The sequence below is a fragment of the Pelodiscus sinensis genome, chromosome 1, assembly GCF_052426305.1.
Source record: "Pelodiscus sinensis isolate ZL-2025 chromosome 1, ASM5242630v1, whole genome shotgun sequence".
NCBI classification, from domain to species: domain Eukaryota; kingdom Metazoa; phylum Chordata; order Testudines; family Trionychidae; genus Pelodiscus; species Pelodiscus sinensis.
This window is the reverse complement of record NC_143052.1, coordinates 166,379,824-166,397,380: the sequence shown is the minus strand read 5'-3', so window position 1 is coordinate 166,397,380 and position 17,557 is coordinate 166,379,824. Positions and strand designations below refer to the sequence as shown.

Genomic DNA, 17,557 nt, shown 5'->3' with positions numbered 1-17,557 from the left:
AGGTGGAGTGTGGGCTTGGTTCTGTTATGCTGGAAAATTAACATTTTGTCTGTCTTCATGTTGGTGAAATAGATGCTTGGCTTCATGCTGTTTGAATTTCAGATGATAGAAGTCACTCCTTTCAGAACAGGAACCAAAAGAGCAGAGATTATTAAGTGATCTAATCAAGACCTATGGATTGTTTATATTTAAGGCTATTATCACTCTGAGATCATAAAAAGCAGAATTGTTAAAATTTCCTAAATAGTTATTAGAAACGGTGTTGAAAGAATTTAACAGGTTTACAAGTCATTTCAAGCAAAAATGAAACACTAAGCATTACAGCAGCACTGAGTTAATGTATGTTTAGAGAAATCCTATGCAGTGATATAATCAAATTTCTCAATTCAGCAGGGTGTTATATTATAGGTGACCTAGACATGTTTTATGTTTCTCTCTGAGCTACTCTGATTTCCATGAAGCTAAGGATCCATGTTCCTCTTCTAATTCAAATGACTTACAGTGTGTTTGTGACTTTTGACATGTAAAACTGATTTGGAAGGCTCTTGACTTGAGAGGTCATTGAGCTTACTTTAAGTGGGGTTTGTACCAGTTTAACTAACTTGCTTTTACAAAAACACTTATTTAAATCAGTGGGACTTCTTATGCAGACAAGGCCTATACCCAAAACCTGATAATTAAACCTGTGAATCTTGTGTTAGCCTGTGGCTGGATATCTTTCTTTCTCTCCTGTGAGGTACTAAATTCAAAGTCTCTATAAAATAGATCAATTTTGATAACTTATTTTAATTTTTTAAAGATATAATAAATAAAAGGTCTTAAGCTACCTACATTGGATTCCTTCAAGTCTTAAATAGCTTTGCCATGGCAACCTTAAACAAAAAGAACATGCATGTAACTGGTCTCTAACAGGCATTACAGTTTAATCCAGGGGTGGCCAACTCGCAAGCCACATGCGGCTCGTCAGAGAAAAAAACTGCGGCACCTGCAGTTCTTAAAGGGACAGAGCCGGAGTAGCAGCGTCCTGTGCAGACTTCAAAATGGATGCCTTCAAAATGGCCAGCTTAAAAGGGCAATGCCTGCTCTGCTCTTAAAATGACAAACTGTGGTAGTTTTTTTTTTTTCCTCATCCAAATGGCAGCTGGGGCTTTTTTTCCCAACTTTTTTTCTCAACTTTTTTCCCTTGGCTCTTTGCGCTGTATCCACCACTTTTTTGGCTCTTCGTCTTTAACGGGTTGGCCGCCCCTTGTTTAATCTATGGTTTTGCAGTGTCATGCTGAAGTTATCTAATTGTTTTACCTCAAGGCTGCTTCCATTGTCCTGATCTATCAGTCACTCCCAAGACATTCATCAATGTAATGCAGGTTTATCTTGTTCACAGGTGTAAGCCCTTGTAATCAATTCTTCCTCTCTTTAGCCATCCTGAATTTGAAGTGGATGCCTGAGTTTACATCTCCTTGTTAACCTTGCTGACCATCTGGTGTTGAAGTCTTCTGTATATTGTCTTCCTACATTCCACAATAGCACAAGACAGTTCATTTCAAAGAAAGCAATTTCCCTTTCAAAGGAACAGGCAAGATTTCTTGCAGACTTACAAAGTTAAAGAGAATTTTAAACAATTTACTAACTTATAATACCTAATACAGAATATATTTCAATACCTAGCAGATGCTATAAAATAAAGCTTATGAAACAATCTACATAACTTTGTAAAACAAAGCTCTAAAATAAAGCTACAGTATATAACTACTACTGTGTGTCAGGCCAAAAGGTAAACTGGGTTGGCCTAAAACAAATATTGCTCCAAAAAGATGTTTGTAAACTGCACAAGAAAATTTTGGCCATTTCAGAGATGATGGAAATTTCCCTGGACAAGGCAACATGAACTATTGCAGGAATTCAAGGGATGCCTTTTTCCCCCCTCTAGATGGTGAGACGGTGACATGAAAGACTTGTATTCAAGACTGTCATAAGTAGGGGATAACATTCTCATTTGCCCATATGGGCTTGCCAAAAACAGGCTAGACTGCTCATTAATAATTGGCTAATGGCTCTTTTCTGTGTTCAGCTATTTGATCCTTGAGACTGAAGTTTCTGCACAAAAAGTCTTCCTAAGACTAACCATTGCTTAGATTTAAAGGACAAAGGTGGCTGTTTGCAGGTGATCACCCAGACATTGAGGTGTCTAAATACTGGAAATACCCTCGATGGCTTTCTTTTGCACAATTAAAACCATAAACCATCACCTACCCCATATCTCTAACTTTACATACAAGGTTGATACACCAAAATAAGATACACAGCTTCAGCAGATTGCGACATTAACATTAATAGGGTATGAGGGGTATTTTGTCCAAAGCATTTTCGAGTTCTGCCTCTTTGTATCCATAAGACAATTTCATAAAGCACTGGGAAATCTGTCACACCATATTAACTGTTTCTTTAAAATCCTAGGAAGACAATGAAATCTGGGACTAAAGACAGATACAGCTGTCATTAATACCTTTATTGAAACTTGACTACTTGTATGTTCAATCTTAAACTAAGTTTTTACAAATGTTCAGATGCTTGCAAATCAATCTCACTAATAGTTCCATATGCATAATTTGCCAGGTGGTAAATTAATATTACCAAGTTAGCTACTTCTCAAAATGTGTCTAGGAAACAGTTATTTTTTTAAATTGGATCCACTTCTGTTAGTGAGAGAGGGGTCCTGAGGAAGAGCTTGTGTAGCTCAAAAGCTTGTGTCACCAACATAAGTTGATCCAAAAGCTTTTGAGCTACACAGAGTTCTACTTCAGGACTTCTCTCTTACCAGCAGAAGTTGATCTAATAAAATGAATAAAAAAACACTGTATACAAAATGTAGCTGAGTCAGGTTTGTGACTTGACAAGTATGCATTATATATTTTGTTTTAATTGAGTCTCATTCTGTAACAGGAAACTGGTCACAGCAAGATTTGCTCTTTTCACAAAAAACCCTGAATAGCATTAATATATTTTGTGGTTTCAAGTGCCCAGCTTCTCAGTTAAGAGGAAGAAACTTTTTAGCTTGTGGGCAAAATAATGTTACTGTTATTTGAAAACATAGTTATTGTGACATCAAAGTCTACAATATTGGTAAATTTCAGATGAATTATGAATAGTTTTAAACTGTTACCTGAATATTTAGGAATGAATTGTATCTGAGCTAGGAGTATAACTACTAGAGATGTAAAATCCCATTTAATTAGGTAATGGCCAGATGAGGGCAGGTTGGGGTGGGGAGGATGGGCTGCCTCAGCAGCATTTCCAGCTCAGATGTGAAAACAAACAAAGTGGCTGTTTTCTTCCTCCTCACACCATAGCAAGTCCACTTATCTCTGCACAGTGCTTAAGTGTCTCTCCCCTTCTGCCTGTGAGGAGTGATGCATCCTCTGGGATTCCTCTTCCTTAAGTGGGGAATGATCTCAGTGGACCAGATGGAAGGGCCTAGAGAGGACATCCTGCCTCCAAACCAGAGGCTGATAGCTCCCATTCTTTTCTAGTTCCTAAGAGGATACTAAGGAAAAGTAGTTCAACTGCAAAACAAGAACCAATAAAGTGAAAATGAAAAGATGGGAACAATAAATATGTGCTCATCACTGGTTTCTACATATACCCCCCCAAAAGTGGGGTGCCCATTGTAATAAGTACCAGGGCCTCATACAGGGTGCAGAAGAAGCAGCTTGCCTCCTCCATGACATCTGCTAGAGTGATGGCAGAGACTTTAGCCCTTACAATGAATGGGCAGCTCATTCAGGAAGTAGGGAGCAAAACAGAACGTGGACAGGACCAACTGCATAAATATTCCATAAACTTAGTGCACCTGTGCAACGAGATGTAGTAGGCATTACAGTATCGAGTACAGCAACCTCTATACCCTGCAGGGCTTGCTGTGGGAATGCCTTATGTGGACATAGTACATCATGAGCAATCTGAAATAAATGTCTAATGTGGAAACTCTGCTCCCTTGAAGCCTTGACTAGTTCAACTGTACATGGGGCAGGTTGCAGTGGTGCAGTTAACTAAAGCAGATGCAACTGTGGACTGGCTTGTTCAAACTCTTATCTTAATTGTGGACCTTGAAACAAATGAAAAGTGTGGAAAACTTTGCAGTTATATATTATCGCTTTTCAAAACAGCAGTGGTTTAGTTAATGCACAGACTTCCATTATAAACCACCTTTGTGCTTATTTTGTTTTTGTTTTCTTCTTCTGGCTGTTCTGGCTCGGTCTTATTCAAAAGGTGTGTGTCAGAGAAAATTTGAGCAAACTAATATTACTCTTCCATTAACCTGAAAAGAAAACATTACAGATATGTACCAGCAGTGTTCCCTCCAGGTGTGGAATACATGTTATGTGCACTGATGCATTTGGTGATGTACATCACCAGTAGAAACAAACATTTAGATTTAAATATATACTTTAAAAAAATTACCATCTGAACAATTATTCCAGTCAGGGCAGATTAGGCATTTTAGAACTCAGTACTCCAAGAATTAAATTGAAGTGTAAGAGAAATAAAAATGATGAAATGCACAGACCAGTCAAAACACTAAAATAACACACTTTTGAAAGAACAAAATTCCAGCAAAAATGTGAGCATTGCAAGAGGTACCATGTAGTAACAGCAACAATAATACAAGTATGTGTTGGGGAGATGGAGGGGAGTGTGAGAGTCCCAAAGACTGACACACAGATGGTGTAGATGTAGACTTGCTTTGCTCACATGTATAATCTTGAATTATAGTGGTGCTGTATGCATGCTGCTTAAAAAATAATACGCTGTTGTATAGCTCGTCATTAGATCTCCATATGCGTTAAAGCAGTTATGCTCATTTCTTCCTTCAAATGTACTTGCTCTTTCCAGCCAACCTCAATGGGATTTGCACAGTTGTACCTGAGAACAAATTGATTAGTAACATGAGTTCAGATTCTTGTTATACAGTTAACTCTAAATGCAAGTTCTATCCTTGGTTTATGGAAACTTTTGTTTTTATGTAAAAGTACTCTGAATGAATGCTCAGAACAGATGGGACTCTCTTTTCCTCCATTAGCTTTTACATTTGTGCAGCATGCATTCATCCTTGACTCAAACTGTCTCCTGCTCTGAAAACGGGAGGAAGGAGACTTTTTACTAATTGGAGAATGAAACAAAGTGTTGAATCTTTTTTTCTCCCTCAGACAGTCTGCCTGCATTCCCCATTGGCGTGGTGGTAGCAATAGCCGTGGGTGCGACTCTAGGTGTCTTGCTGCTCATTGCTGTTATCGTGTGCATCGTCAGAAAGAAGAACTCTAAAAAGCATTATTCTGGGTAAGATGACATACTTTTTCCAGTGTGGTGGGAGTTATGGTTAGGCAGTGAGGGAAGAGTGAAAGGACCATATGTGGTTGAGAGGATATAGTTATCATTTCAACCAAGTCCTGGCTTCAGCTAGCAATCCATGACCTCCTCAAAGAGATATAGTACAAAGACAAGGAGTTAGTCTGATAGTTGGGGAATTGTCATTCCTATCTGCTCTTCAGGCTTATGTTTTATTATTGGTATCTTTCTTTGTGATACAAGTTAAAAGACAAGTCTACCCTCAAGTAGTTTCATTATGATGAAAACAGGAAGCACTTTGATTTGGTTTCAGTCTGTATTAAATAACAGCTGCCCTTAGTGTTTTTTAAAAATGAAATAGTTGGAATATTCTACTTTTTAAATTTATGGCATGTTAGTAGTGCATATTATTTGGCACCATTAACATAAAATAAAAATGAGAAATTCATAAAATAAAACACACTATCCAGAATATTTTTTAGAAGTTCTGTTTCTTAGGAAACCTTTTGAAAAAGATAGTTTTTAGTTTTGATGTTTTGGCATTTTCAAATTAGTTTTCTTTCCAAGTTTTCAGAGAAATGAAAATTGAGTTTTGACCTGCTTTTTGTTAGTGGTTGTATTACTGGTAATAAATGTCTGAGACAGAATGACTCCTGAAATAACTGAGGACACTAGGGGAGCAATTAATGAAAATTTTCAGTGGTGGAACAATGAAGGATGTAAGTCTTAAATTATATCCTGTGGGGAAAAACACACAGGCTGGTTTGAACTGGTTGAAAGGTCTTTGTAGGCCATGGCCTGGAAACTATATAAAATAACAGATTCTGACTTGAGGGGAGAGATGCATCTTAACAATTGACAGACATGAGTCTGGGACCAACACAGAAACAGACCTGGTGTATTAGACAAACCAGGATCTCCATTTGGAAGGTGAGTTACCCCCAGGTGAGCTAGGCTTGTGTATAAGCTGTTTATGTTTCTTTGAAATGCTTTTGCTTTGAATAAATAGTACTTTGCTTTATGAAAGCTGGCTGAGTCACTCAATGACCCTCTTGCTGTTCCTGAGAGAAGAGAACTGCACATGCTGAAATCAGACCTGCTGAGGCAATCATAGTGAATTTCTGGGGGCTACAGCCCAAACCCCAGTCTAGCGGGAGCAAATTACAGGATTCCGCCCCAAGGAAGGTGAGCACAAGAGGCTCAAAGCTGAAACCTAAGGGGGAGAACTTCAGAGAGACTATGAAGGAGTCAGAGGAGCAGTTACTTCTGGTACTCTGCCATATGTGGTGGTAGCAGGTGTGGGGTCTATGACAGTAGTACATTTCAAACATTACCAACAGCAGTGAAAACAAGTACTGTAGAAAGAAGCACAGAGAAGTCAGTCATTTGGGGGAAGAGACAAAATAGCAGGAAAGAAGAGTTCTGAGTAACTAGAAAAAATTAACTGGTGGATTATGCAAAAATTGCTAAGCTGAAGAATGGACAATGGCACAGCTGGCTCACTGTCATACTTTGAGGACAAGAAATGATATTCCAAGGTCATAAGGGCACCCACATCTCAGGGAGAGATGGCAGAGACTGAAGAAGACCTTGAAGACCGCTTCCTAGCAAGAAGTGGAGAAAAGGAAGATGACAAACAGCAATTGGGCTTCATCCAGTCTGAATTCACTACTTCAACGGTTGGCATGGAACAGTCTCTGTAATTTGATGGGGGAAAAAATTGCAGCTTGAAAGGGGCAGGCTACTCTTGGAAACTCAGAGACTTGGGGACCACGAGCAGCAGTGTCAGCCCAAAGACAAACAGGTCCACTGAGAATGAGAAGAGAGAGATCAGTAGCAGGAAAGAAAAGGAGTACTAGCTGGAACTGGAAGTGCTGAGCACCCCATGATTCAGTAGAGGGAGACAAATCCCATATGCCTGATGCCTCTGGGTATAGACTCCAAAATTGTTATCTTCAGGAATAGTTGCATTAATAAATGCTTTTGAAATGAGTTGTGAATTGAACAGAGTGGCCATGAGGATATGGTGGTGTTTTGACTCTGCTGCTGACGGGGGAGCATTCATCCATATGACCAGAGAGGACTATAGAAACTATGAGCAACGTAAGCATGTGTTACTGCTATGATTAAACTGACAGCTGAAGTGCATAGAAAAATTCTAGGGTGTTCAGGAAAAAAGGGGATATGAACTATGCTGAGATTACCAGCTGCAACCCCCATACTTGCTCCCCCAATTTGGGTTACAAATAAGCTTCCTGTCTCACCCAGGCTGGCAGCATATTCATTAGCCTAATGGTAATGCATATAATCAGAAACTGGGGATCCGGCCTAAATGGAGGTTCTGCTCTACTTGAGAGGGAGGCCACTTCAGTGGGGCCCTGGATTAATAGTGAAGAGCAGTAACAAACTGGATCATGTTTCTGGAAATGCCTCATCTGTAGAGCCCTGCATGGATACAAAATTTGTATCTGCATCTGTCGTCATATCTGCAAAAATGAGCCACAGATAAAAGTGGATAGCCATGGATTTGCTGGGCTCTACTCACCTGTCTGCAGAGGCTCATTGCAGTTGTGAAAGGTTGTCTGCATTTCAGTCTTAGCATGAACTTCGTGGCTGAGTCTCCAGAGGGAGGGAGTCACACAGACAACTCATTTGGAGCACAAACAACTGCACATAGCCTTCATAGAAAAATGACATGAAACTAAAATAACAGCTCTGGCCTGTTGTGAGACACCCTATCTGGAGCTGATTGGCATAAGATTGTGGCTAGCGATCAGGACCTGAAGTGTATTAGACTTCCCAGGGTTGATCTCCATGTGGAAGATGGGTGACCCACCTAGTATGCTAGCAATGTGGATGAGTTGTTTCAGATGTTTTATCTCAAATGCTTTTTTCCTAAAAAGATAGTTGCTTTCTGAAAGCTGTCTGGTAACTGGATAACCCTGTAACTGCCCCTGAGAGAGAAGAGCATCATGTGCTGAAGTCAGACCTACTGAAATGATCACAGTGATTTGTACGAGTCCACAGTCTAGGACTCCAGTCTGTAGGGAGAGACTCATTGGACTCTGCTCTGAGAAAGGCGACAGCTTCAGGCCTGGTACCTAGATGGCAATCCCTCGAGATCATCAGGAGATCAGAGGTGCAATTTAACTTCAACTGTGATGGTGTCTAAAGAGCTCTTCTCCATCCCTTTCTGATCCCGTCTGGAGACCTTGGAGAAAGGGGGTTTATTAGAGTCCAGTGGTAAGACTGAGTGAAATGAAGTCAGCGCCATGTGCTCAGAACTTATTGTAGAAAACCTGGCCTCTTTTATACATGTTTTTTCCCTATAACTAAAGGAAGCATGCACCTACACTATATGTGCTCTATCATGATTCAAATGCCTTGCTTCAGGTTGTTCCACTCTCTAGTGCTTTTCAGATGAAGGATGGCAGCGTGGGTGCCAAAGTTGAATCAGTAATATTTGTGCACTGTAAATTTTAAGATGTAACTACTATAGGTTGCTTTCCAGCAAAGTTATCCTTGAACTTAATACCGCTTTCACTGACCATACCAGCCCTGCATGTGTTGGTTAAGGGGAGGACCAGATGTGCTGAGGTTGCTGTTAATATCACCACCAAAGGCTCTTGGACTAATTTTAAAATGAAACTAACCCAATATGTGGCAGGTGTAATGCACAGATTGGGATAATAGTTCTGTCTTCAGCTCAAATGGGGAGGGAGGTATTAGGGTGGTGTTGGGAACCCTTGCATGGCAATGCCAAAACTTCCATTCTTACTCTGACTTTTTTTTTTTCTTTTGTGCCTTGATATGCTGGGATTGGATCCTGCTTACTTTCCTTTCCTTACAGAGATCCTGATATAGACGCCAGATTGGGAATGTAACAGGGCTGGGTCTCCTCTTCCAGTCCCACTAGACACCATGGTAACTAATCACATTGGTGGTTGCTGTTAATACCTGTGTGTATGTGTACACATTTCCTCTTCCCTTGCTGACTAACCAGCTAGTTCTGTGCTAACATAACTCCATTGTGACTTGTGCTGGACTCCTATTGCAGACTGTTGGCCAGGGGATGGCACATTTCATTGGGTGCTTGGGTTTCATTGTCTTGTGTCTAATTGGGGTGGAAATGCTACTTGTCCAAAACAATGTATCTCAATCTCTTCTAGTAGTGCACTCACCAATGGGCTAGAACTTAGGCTATTCAGAGTTCTTCCCTGTGGGAATACAATTTCTAAATTCCCAGTGCCTATTTCTCTGTGACAGTAATGATGGATTTCTAGAGTACCCATCACCATGATCTCTAGGTGCACAAATGTCTTAAATGCCGTTAGGTACAATATTGACTTGTAGGAATATTCAGTCAACCTTAGAAATTCATTGTAACCCATTTTAGCCACTCAAAGGGCTGCTCTTACTTAATTTCAGCCAGAGTAGAAGCTCACTGCTAAATCTCCAGGTCCCTTTCCCCTGTATTCCCCTTTTTATGTCATGTGTCTGAGATGCTGGCTCTCTAAAGGTTTGATTTAATCCTTTGGATAATAAAAAGGTTGGCCTGTGAGGAGTTGCATTCTGCTCAATGTCATTGTCATTATTCATGTTTGTATTTGCTGCATGTCTTGTATGTGCAAGAGGTGGGGCATTGTGGGGAAGAGAGAGGTTAATTAGTGGGCAGAAGGGTGGTGTTAGAGAGCTCCTATATTCTATGTTTAGAAAAGTGGCCTGTTTCTATAGTGTATCTTTGGGTAAGAAGAGAAAGGTAAGGCCAGTGTTCAAAGGAACAAGCTGCTGCTGGGACCATTGTTTCTTCTTAAATCTAGATTCATCCCAGATATGTGGATGTTTCCTACTTCCTTCCTCCCTAGTCTCTTCTATGGAGATTGAAAGCTGCAGCTGTGGAAGTAGATTTAGCTGAATTAACTTTACTGCTGTTGGCCTCCTGCCCAAAACTGCTCCTGGAGTTGTTAAGTGAAATATCTTGGAATTGTCATGTTACAAGTGTAAGGGACTGCAGTTTTATAACCCAGCCAGTCTACTGCTTGTGACTACTATGATAGCCATTACAGGAACTGACATCCAGAGAATAAGAGATTGTCTGGGATTCTAGATAAACTTAAACAACAAATAGTCTGATAGCACTTTGTTTATCCTGTACAGACTAACTTGGCTATTCCCTGAAGCTTTTGAACATTCATGGGATTCTAGAATAATTCAAGTGAAATACAAAAGAATTTTCCAGGAGGCATATGGGAAAAAACCTATGTAGCATGGAACAACTGGTGGCTGTGACCACTGTTGTCTCTAGTTATGGGTGAAATCCTCACTTATATGGGCTGAGGAAGGGGCTGTTTAGCCTATGCACAGTTAGAAAGTAGCTTGTCACACCTGGATTTTCTCTGATGCCTCATTTAGGACAAAGCACATTCCCAGGTTCTTGCAGCTTAAACTGGCTGTATTAACTAGAGGTGAATAGCTATGATATGTCTGAGGATAGATGAAAGAGTGACTGACTGGATAGGCAGGAAGAATGTGTGAACTAGTCCCAATACTCATTGTGATCATTTTTACTTTGGCATAGCCTGCCACTTCATCCTGCCATCACTTGCTTTTGTTTTTTGTTCCTGTTTTTTGTTTATATCTCTTGAACGTTGTCCTGCAAATTCTGCTCTGCCACCTCGTCAGCTGCAGTACCTCTGAGAGCTTGATGTCTCCAATTAAGCAGGCTCCACGGAAGTCACCCTCCGACACAGAGGGTTTGGTAAACCACGTACCTGCCAGATTGCATCAGGTAAATTTCAGTACTCTCCAATGCAGTGACCCCCCAGGGTGTGGAAGAAGCAGATCCAGCCTATGGAGAGGATGAAGGTGGGGTGGGAGAGGTGAATTAGTTGGCTATGTCGTTCCATGTACTTGAGCATTTGGGAGGACAAGGGATCTGCTCTGTATGGGACGCGGTGTAAAACTGTAGCAGGGGCTTGTGAACTGTGGTGAAGCTGAGATTTGTGAACTATACTTAATAGCTTTAACATGTCCAGAAAAATGGAGGGATTCAACCTGGCAGTTAATGATTAGATAAGGAGATACATATCCCTTTTGTCTTGGTTCTCTCTAGAGGGGAAAAAGACTTGTTCTTACCTCATCTTAGTTAACATGGTAACTGATATGAACTAAAATCCCAGTGAAGACAAGGCAGTTTGCTGCCTTCAATTGTATTAGCAGATTGAGGTAGTTGTCATTGTCATCTTAGCACATGTTAAGGTGGCACATGGCCAGTATTCCTCATAAAATTTGATCTGCTGGTTTGATTGTTGGTTTTCTTGGCTTGGGCCAGGTACTAACAGGGAGCATGACATGAACACTGATCCATGCACCCCAGGATGAAATAAAGACCTACTTACATGTGAAAGCTACCTTATCTTCAGTAGCCTTTTTCCTTGTGTCAGTTAGCTCATATTAGTTAACATGAGCAAAGAACACACCTTTTCTTTTTTTCCCCTAGTGCTGACTCACTCTAAGACTGCCCACACAGTAGCTGTGAGATGTAATGCCCAGCTCAGGTAGATGTACATGTGCTAGCTCTGCTAAGCTAATGCTCTAAAAATAGCAACGAGGCCTCTGGGGATGTGACAGGCTAACCGGTACCCGGCAAGCAGCACCTTAAATGGGAGAGACTTACCAGTTCTGGGTAACAAGTAGGGCTTACTGTGGACCTCCCTCATCCTTCCAGAGCTTCTGAGTGCTGCAGATAGCTCATTTGTGGTGCTCAAGCTTGGGGGAAGGGGTGCTCAGGGGAAGAGGTAGGTTGGGAGTGTAAGGTCTGAGTGAAAGGGACGGAGCTGGGCATGGAGGGAGGGGATTGGGGCGCTTAGTTAGTGGTGCTGTCAGAGAGGCATAGGTGGCTCTGTGCCTCCCTGTGCTTGCAGGCACTGCCCCACCTTCCCATTGGCTGTGATTCCCAGCCAATGGGAATGATAGATTGGAAGCCTGCAGGCCCTTGTGCTAGCTGCCCTGCCATTCCCTCAGTTCCATTGATCCAGATGGTAGTATTGAGTGCTCAGTCATTGGTCTTTTTTTGGTATGTTTAATTCTGAATCTTAATTTCAGTTTGTGGAAGCTCATTGTATACTGTATCAGTCAGTACCCTGGAAATCCAGAAGTAGTTTGCATCTAGTTGTCTAAATGTTCTGACAGTTGGATACCTCAGGTTTACTTTCACTGTCCTTCCCAGCAGATGTCCGTGTGTTCCATCTTGTCAGAACTATATATTGTCTCAGTTACCCACTTCATCCTCCTTCTTGTTTTCATTCTCCATCACCTTGTTTGTTTGAATGAGAGAGTGTACTGTCCCCACTGAGTGCAAAAATTTTCTGTTGTCTGAATAACTTCTTCATTAACGTAAGAATAGTAGCCCAGTGTCTGAGAGTCTGAAACGCCGAAATGCTGGCTCTTCCCTCTGGGGAGCGCTGTTGCCTGAAATGCTGGCTGTTCCTTCTGGGCGGCGCTGTTGCCTGAAATGCTGGCTGTTCCCTCTGGGAGGCGCTGTTGCTGAAATGCTGGCTGTTCCCTCTGGGAGGCGCTGTTGCTGAAATGCTGGCTGTTCCCTCTGGGAGGCGCTGTTGCTGAAATGCTGGCTGTTCCCTCTGGGAGGCGCTGTTGCTGAAATGCTGGCTGTTCCCTCTGGGCGGTGCTGTTTCTGAAATCCTGGATGTTCCCTCCGAGCGGCCCGTGTTGCATGGGGAGTGCAGGGCCCAAACAGCCACTTGCTCCCACGTGGCGGCCTGGCTGAGAGGCGCAGAAGTCAGCCGAGTGCCACAGTAGTAGGGGAAGGGGGGTGGGGCGGTGATGTGCGGCATGACAGCGGCTCCAGGCCCTGCCCATGAATGTCACCACCCCGCCCCCCTTTGCCTCCTGCCATGGCGCTCGGCTGACTTCTGCACCGCTCAGCCAGGCCACCTGGTAGCAAGTGGCGCAAGCAGCCGTTTGGGCTCCGCGCTCCCCATGCAGCATGGGGAGTGTGGAGCCCAAAAGGCCATTTGGACTCTGTGGTCCCCCAAGTGAGAGGCAAGAGGGGGAGGAGAGCTCGGGGGGGGGGGAGAAGGCACTAGGAGGAGGAGAGAGAGGGAGGGGGAGATGGAGACGCAAGGAGAGACCGGAGGCTCAGGAGAGAAGACGGACGTGGAGGAGAGACCTGAAAATCCCGTCTTATGATGGGTTAATTGGCTAGTTAACGTAAGAATTGGCCTTAGGGAGTCAGACCAATGGTCAGTCTAGCTCCTTATTCTGTCTCTGAGAGTGGCAAGTGCCAAATTGCTCAAAGAGAATAAATGGAATAGGGCAGTTTCAAGTGATCCATACCCAGTCTTCCTGACCAAGTTTTTGGAACTGGAGATTTAGGGACACCCTGGGCATGGCATTGTGCCCCCGATCATCTAGGCCAGTGATGCTCAACTTTTTTTAATTTGCGGCCCCCCCAAGGCTGGGAAAATTTTTGTTGGGGGAGGGGGAGAAGCCCCAGGAACATTTTGTTGCGGCCCCTTTAATTTAAAGCACTGATCCGCTCCCCTGCTGCTCCCCCCACCGCGTGTACGTCGGGAACCGAGCCGGAAAACAAAATGACGGCTGGCTCGGATTGAAGCTCAGCAACCCCCCAGGAAGGACCCATGGGTTGCACACCGCTGATTTATGCTAATAGCCACTGATGGAGTTATCCTCCAGTCTTGCTAGTGGCCTGGGTTCCAACATTTGGCAAGCAAAATAGAAGGCAAATACCTTCTGTTACAGAACTATGCCAAATGCAACGAATAGTTGGCACCTTTTGAATACTGAGCTCTTGTGTCCTGGGTTTGCAAACTCTTTTCTGATCAGAGAGAGGTAGCATTGGCTCTTAAAACCTGCCTGCAACTTCACATGCATGCTCAGGCAGTGTTTACACTACCACTTATGTTGGTAACATTTATATTGCTCAAGGGTGTGAATATTCCACCCACCGGAGTGAAGTAAATTACTCTGCACAGTGATATATCAGTAGGAGAACTTCATCCGCCAACATAGCTACCATTGCTTGTTGGGGCATGGATTAATTATGTCAGTGGGGGAGCGTACTCCAGTTGGCTTGTAGCCACTACATTAGAGATCTTAGTGGTGCAGCTGCATTTATATTGCTGCACTGCTATAAGCTCTCTAATGTAGACATAACTTCAGCTCTTCTCCCCAAGACAGATTTTTAATTGGGCTCTACAGATCAAACCCAGTAATATTTCACTATTGATTAATGCAAAATAACACATGAAAATGCATGAACAGCTAGTACAAAATGCATCAAACACATACAGAAACTATTTTGTCTGTAATATGTGATGGTCAGCTCAATACTTAAATTAGAGCTATAGCTTAAAGTTGCAGAACATTTATTTAGCATCTGTAAGGAATCTATGAGCATGTACCCCAGGGCTATCCTTAGGCATGCACAGCATTTGTAGCTGCGTGGGGCACAAGTGTGATACCCCAAATTTAGTGGTGCTCTATGCTGCGTATGCTCAAGGACAAGCTTTGGCGGCCCCTGCCCAGCTGTCCTTCCCTTCTGCCTGCACCAGTTCCAGTAGCCCCTTTCCCTGCATTCTCATGGGCTAAGAACTGGGGCTCTGGGTGCTCCCAGCCCCATTCCTCATCTTCTTCCCCTCCCTTCCCTGCATTCTGCACCCAGCTCCTGCTCGCCAGGCTGCAGTGAACAATAAGTGTAGGCCAGAGGCTCTGGGGAACAGGGGATGGCTGCACTGCTGGAGAGAAGCAGTGGTTTCCCCTTTAAAGCACTACTTCTCTCCAGCTAGCTGCATGGCTGTCTTGTTTTCTGACCTCTGATCACACCACCCACCACTCCTTGTTCTTCCCGCCTGCTATCCTGAGGCTGCAAGCGAGCCTCCCTGCTCTCCTTCAGGGTTTCTGCCTTTCAGCAAATGGTATCTGCTTGGGGAGAGTTGGTAACCCCCCAAGACCTCACAGTTTCTGCTTCCAGAACCCAGTCTCCACCCGTACCCTACTTGCTTCCCCTGTGAGGGGGTGTATGTGTGCCATTGCTGGGCTACGTAGAGCTGGGCTACGTAGAGCACCAGCACTGGTAGGGGACAGGCCTGATGTACCCATTGCAGCCCATGTATCTGTGACTCACAGGCAATAAGTACGTTTAATTTCACTGTTCTTGTTGCTCCAGTAAAGTTAATTTCCTGGCTCTCTATTGATAAATTTTAAGATAAATAACAGCCCTGTGATACTATATCACCAGGTTGCTTTGAGTTATTCCTTACTTATACATATACAGGTTAGCATGAAACAGAATGTTCTGTTGATCATGAATAGCCATAATGAACTTCAGTCTCACTGCAACTACTGAACCATCCATCAAAACTGCTTTTGGCATTTGTGTATTTTTAAAAGCTAATTGACCAGCTTTTTATATAGATTGAAGTAACTCTCCTCATCCTATCAGGAAGATAACTTTCCTCATCCTACCAGGTTTCTGAACAGGTTTTTTTCTCAGATAATATTAGGCCAACCTTATTTTAAATGTTTTCCCAAATATGTACCAGGGCACCACTAAGGAGAAGGAAATTGCCAGATGTCCCTCTGATTTTAAAAGATGTTCCCAGATACCCATATGCAGACACGTCTGTACTTTGTGAAATGAAGCTTAATATAATCCAACTAAACAGATATATACACTTTATCTAATGACTTAAAAGGCATTCTGGGCCTTCCTCACACCCAAACTATATTCTGGGTTAGGGCCATTATCTCTAGTTTAAAATCTTTGAAAACTCTGAGGCTATGTCTAGACTACAGGCTTCTTTCAGAAGAAACTTTTCCAGAAGAAATCTTCTGAAAAATCTTCTTCCGAAAGAGAGCATTCACACTGCCAAAGCGCATCAAAAAAGCAATCTGCTTTTTTGAAAGATAGTCTCCAATCAATGTAGATGCTGTCTCGCATTTAAGCTGTGATTACTATGGATGGACTGGCCACCAGGACACCTGTGCTTTTTCCTCATTCCTCTTCTTGCGAAAGAACTCCCTCTTCCCCGTCCACACAGCTTTTTCTGAAAGGGCTCTTTCGGAAAAAGGCTTCTTCCTTGTAGAAAGAGGTTTACTAATGTTGGAAAAACCCCTCTGTTCCTTCAATTTTTCCCCCCGAAAGAACATGATTGCAGTGTGGTCGTAAGTGAAGATTTTTGGAAAAAACAGCCATTTTTCCGGAAAAAAACCCTCTGTAGTGTAGACATAACCTGCGTGTCTCTCTGGCCTTTCCCCTAATTGGGTAGCATTTTGCTATGGAAGGAAAGATTGAGGTGTTCCATTAATGGCATTGATTGTGTTACTGCATTTGCTTCTCAGGGGTAATTACATGACATTTGATCATTTTGCAAGCAGGCAGATCTATGCAGAGCACAAATCCCAGAGAATAGGGGGTGTTGGAGGAAATTCTACTTTCTTAGATGGTGGGAGAGGTCTGTTAGTAGCATCTTACTTGATCTTTCCCTTCCTCCTCCTCCCAGTTTTCTGTTTAATGATGTATATGTATATGACAATTGTATCCAGTACCCATGGTTCTTTGGAAGGCATCACGCCTTACTTTACTGTTACCTTTCTTGCTCCTCCACCTTTTTTTAAGGTGGCTTTTAGCTTAGTTTGATAAATGTTTCCACTAGAAGTTATTTATAACCTTCCCTTCCTCTTAACAGATAAATGGAATATTTTGGAAGTAGTAGTGGTTGAAGAGCGGCTGAGCAATAGCATGCAACAGCTGTTTTTCAGCTAGCAAATCTCTCTCATTACAGGGCTGGACTTTCTCACCCCTTCCTTATTAATCTGTTGGAGAGCAGATTGTCAGTGTGTTTGATTCAACGCAATCAAATTTGAAACACACATCCTTCCAGGAAGGAAAGGGAGTCTTGGTGGTTTATGTGAAGGCCACTTTGATCCAGAGAGATTAGGGAAGCTGAGAAACAACTCAAATTGAGGAAAGGGAAATAAGTGCTGGCAAAGAGACTCTGAAATAGGGATGCTAAAATGTATTTAACTAAGTAATTGAAATTTTAAGCAGTTACACGTGGGGTGGCATTCGGCTCCCTGGGAGTAGGTGTGCTGAGGAAGTAGCTTTTAAGTGTGTTAAATGTTTCTGAATGGGGCAAAGTCAGTTGCTTCCTCTTAGTTCTCATTAGGACTG

The 17,557-nt window shown here is 42.6% G+C and overlaps 1 protein-coding gene across 4 annotated transcripts in view; it reads left to right on the top strand.

The window, feature by feature from the left end:
• The window catches only part of MPZL1 (myelin protein zero like 1), a 61,336-nt gene that overhangs the window by 35,128 nt on the left and 8,651 nt on the right, over positions 1–17,557 (top strand). Inside the window, exons 4-6 of one of the 4 annotated variants that reach the window (XM_089773259.1) lie at positions 5,205–5,334; positions 9,194–9,267; positions 11,026–11,131. In XM_089773259.1, coding sequence (XP_089629385.1) covers positions 5,205–5,334; positions 9,194–9,227 — 164 coding nt within the window. In that variant the 3' untranslated portion in view covers positions 9,228–9,267; positions 11,026–11,131. Of the gene's footprint in view, positions 1–5,204; positions 5,335–9,193; positions 9,268–11,025; positions 11,132–17,557 lie in introns of those variants that run through there. The other 3 variants (XM_075909088.2, XM_089773258.1, XM_089773260.1) reach the window with 3 other exon arrangements.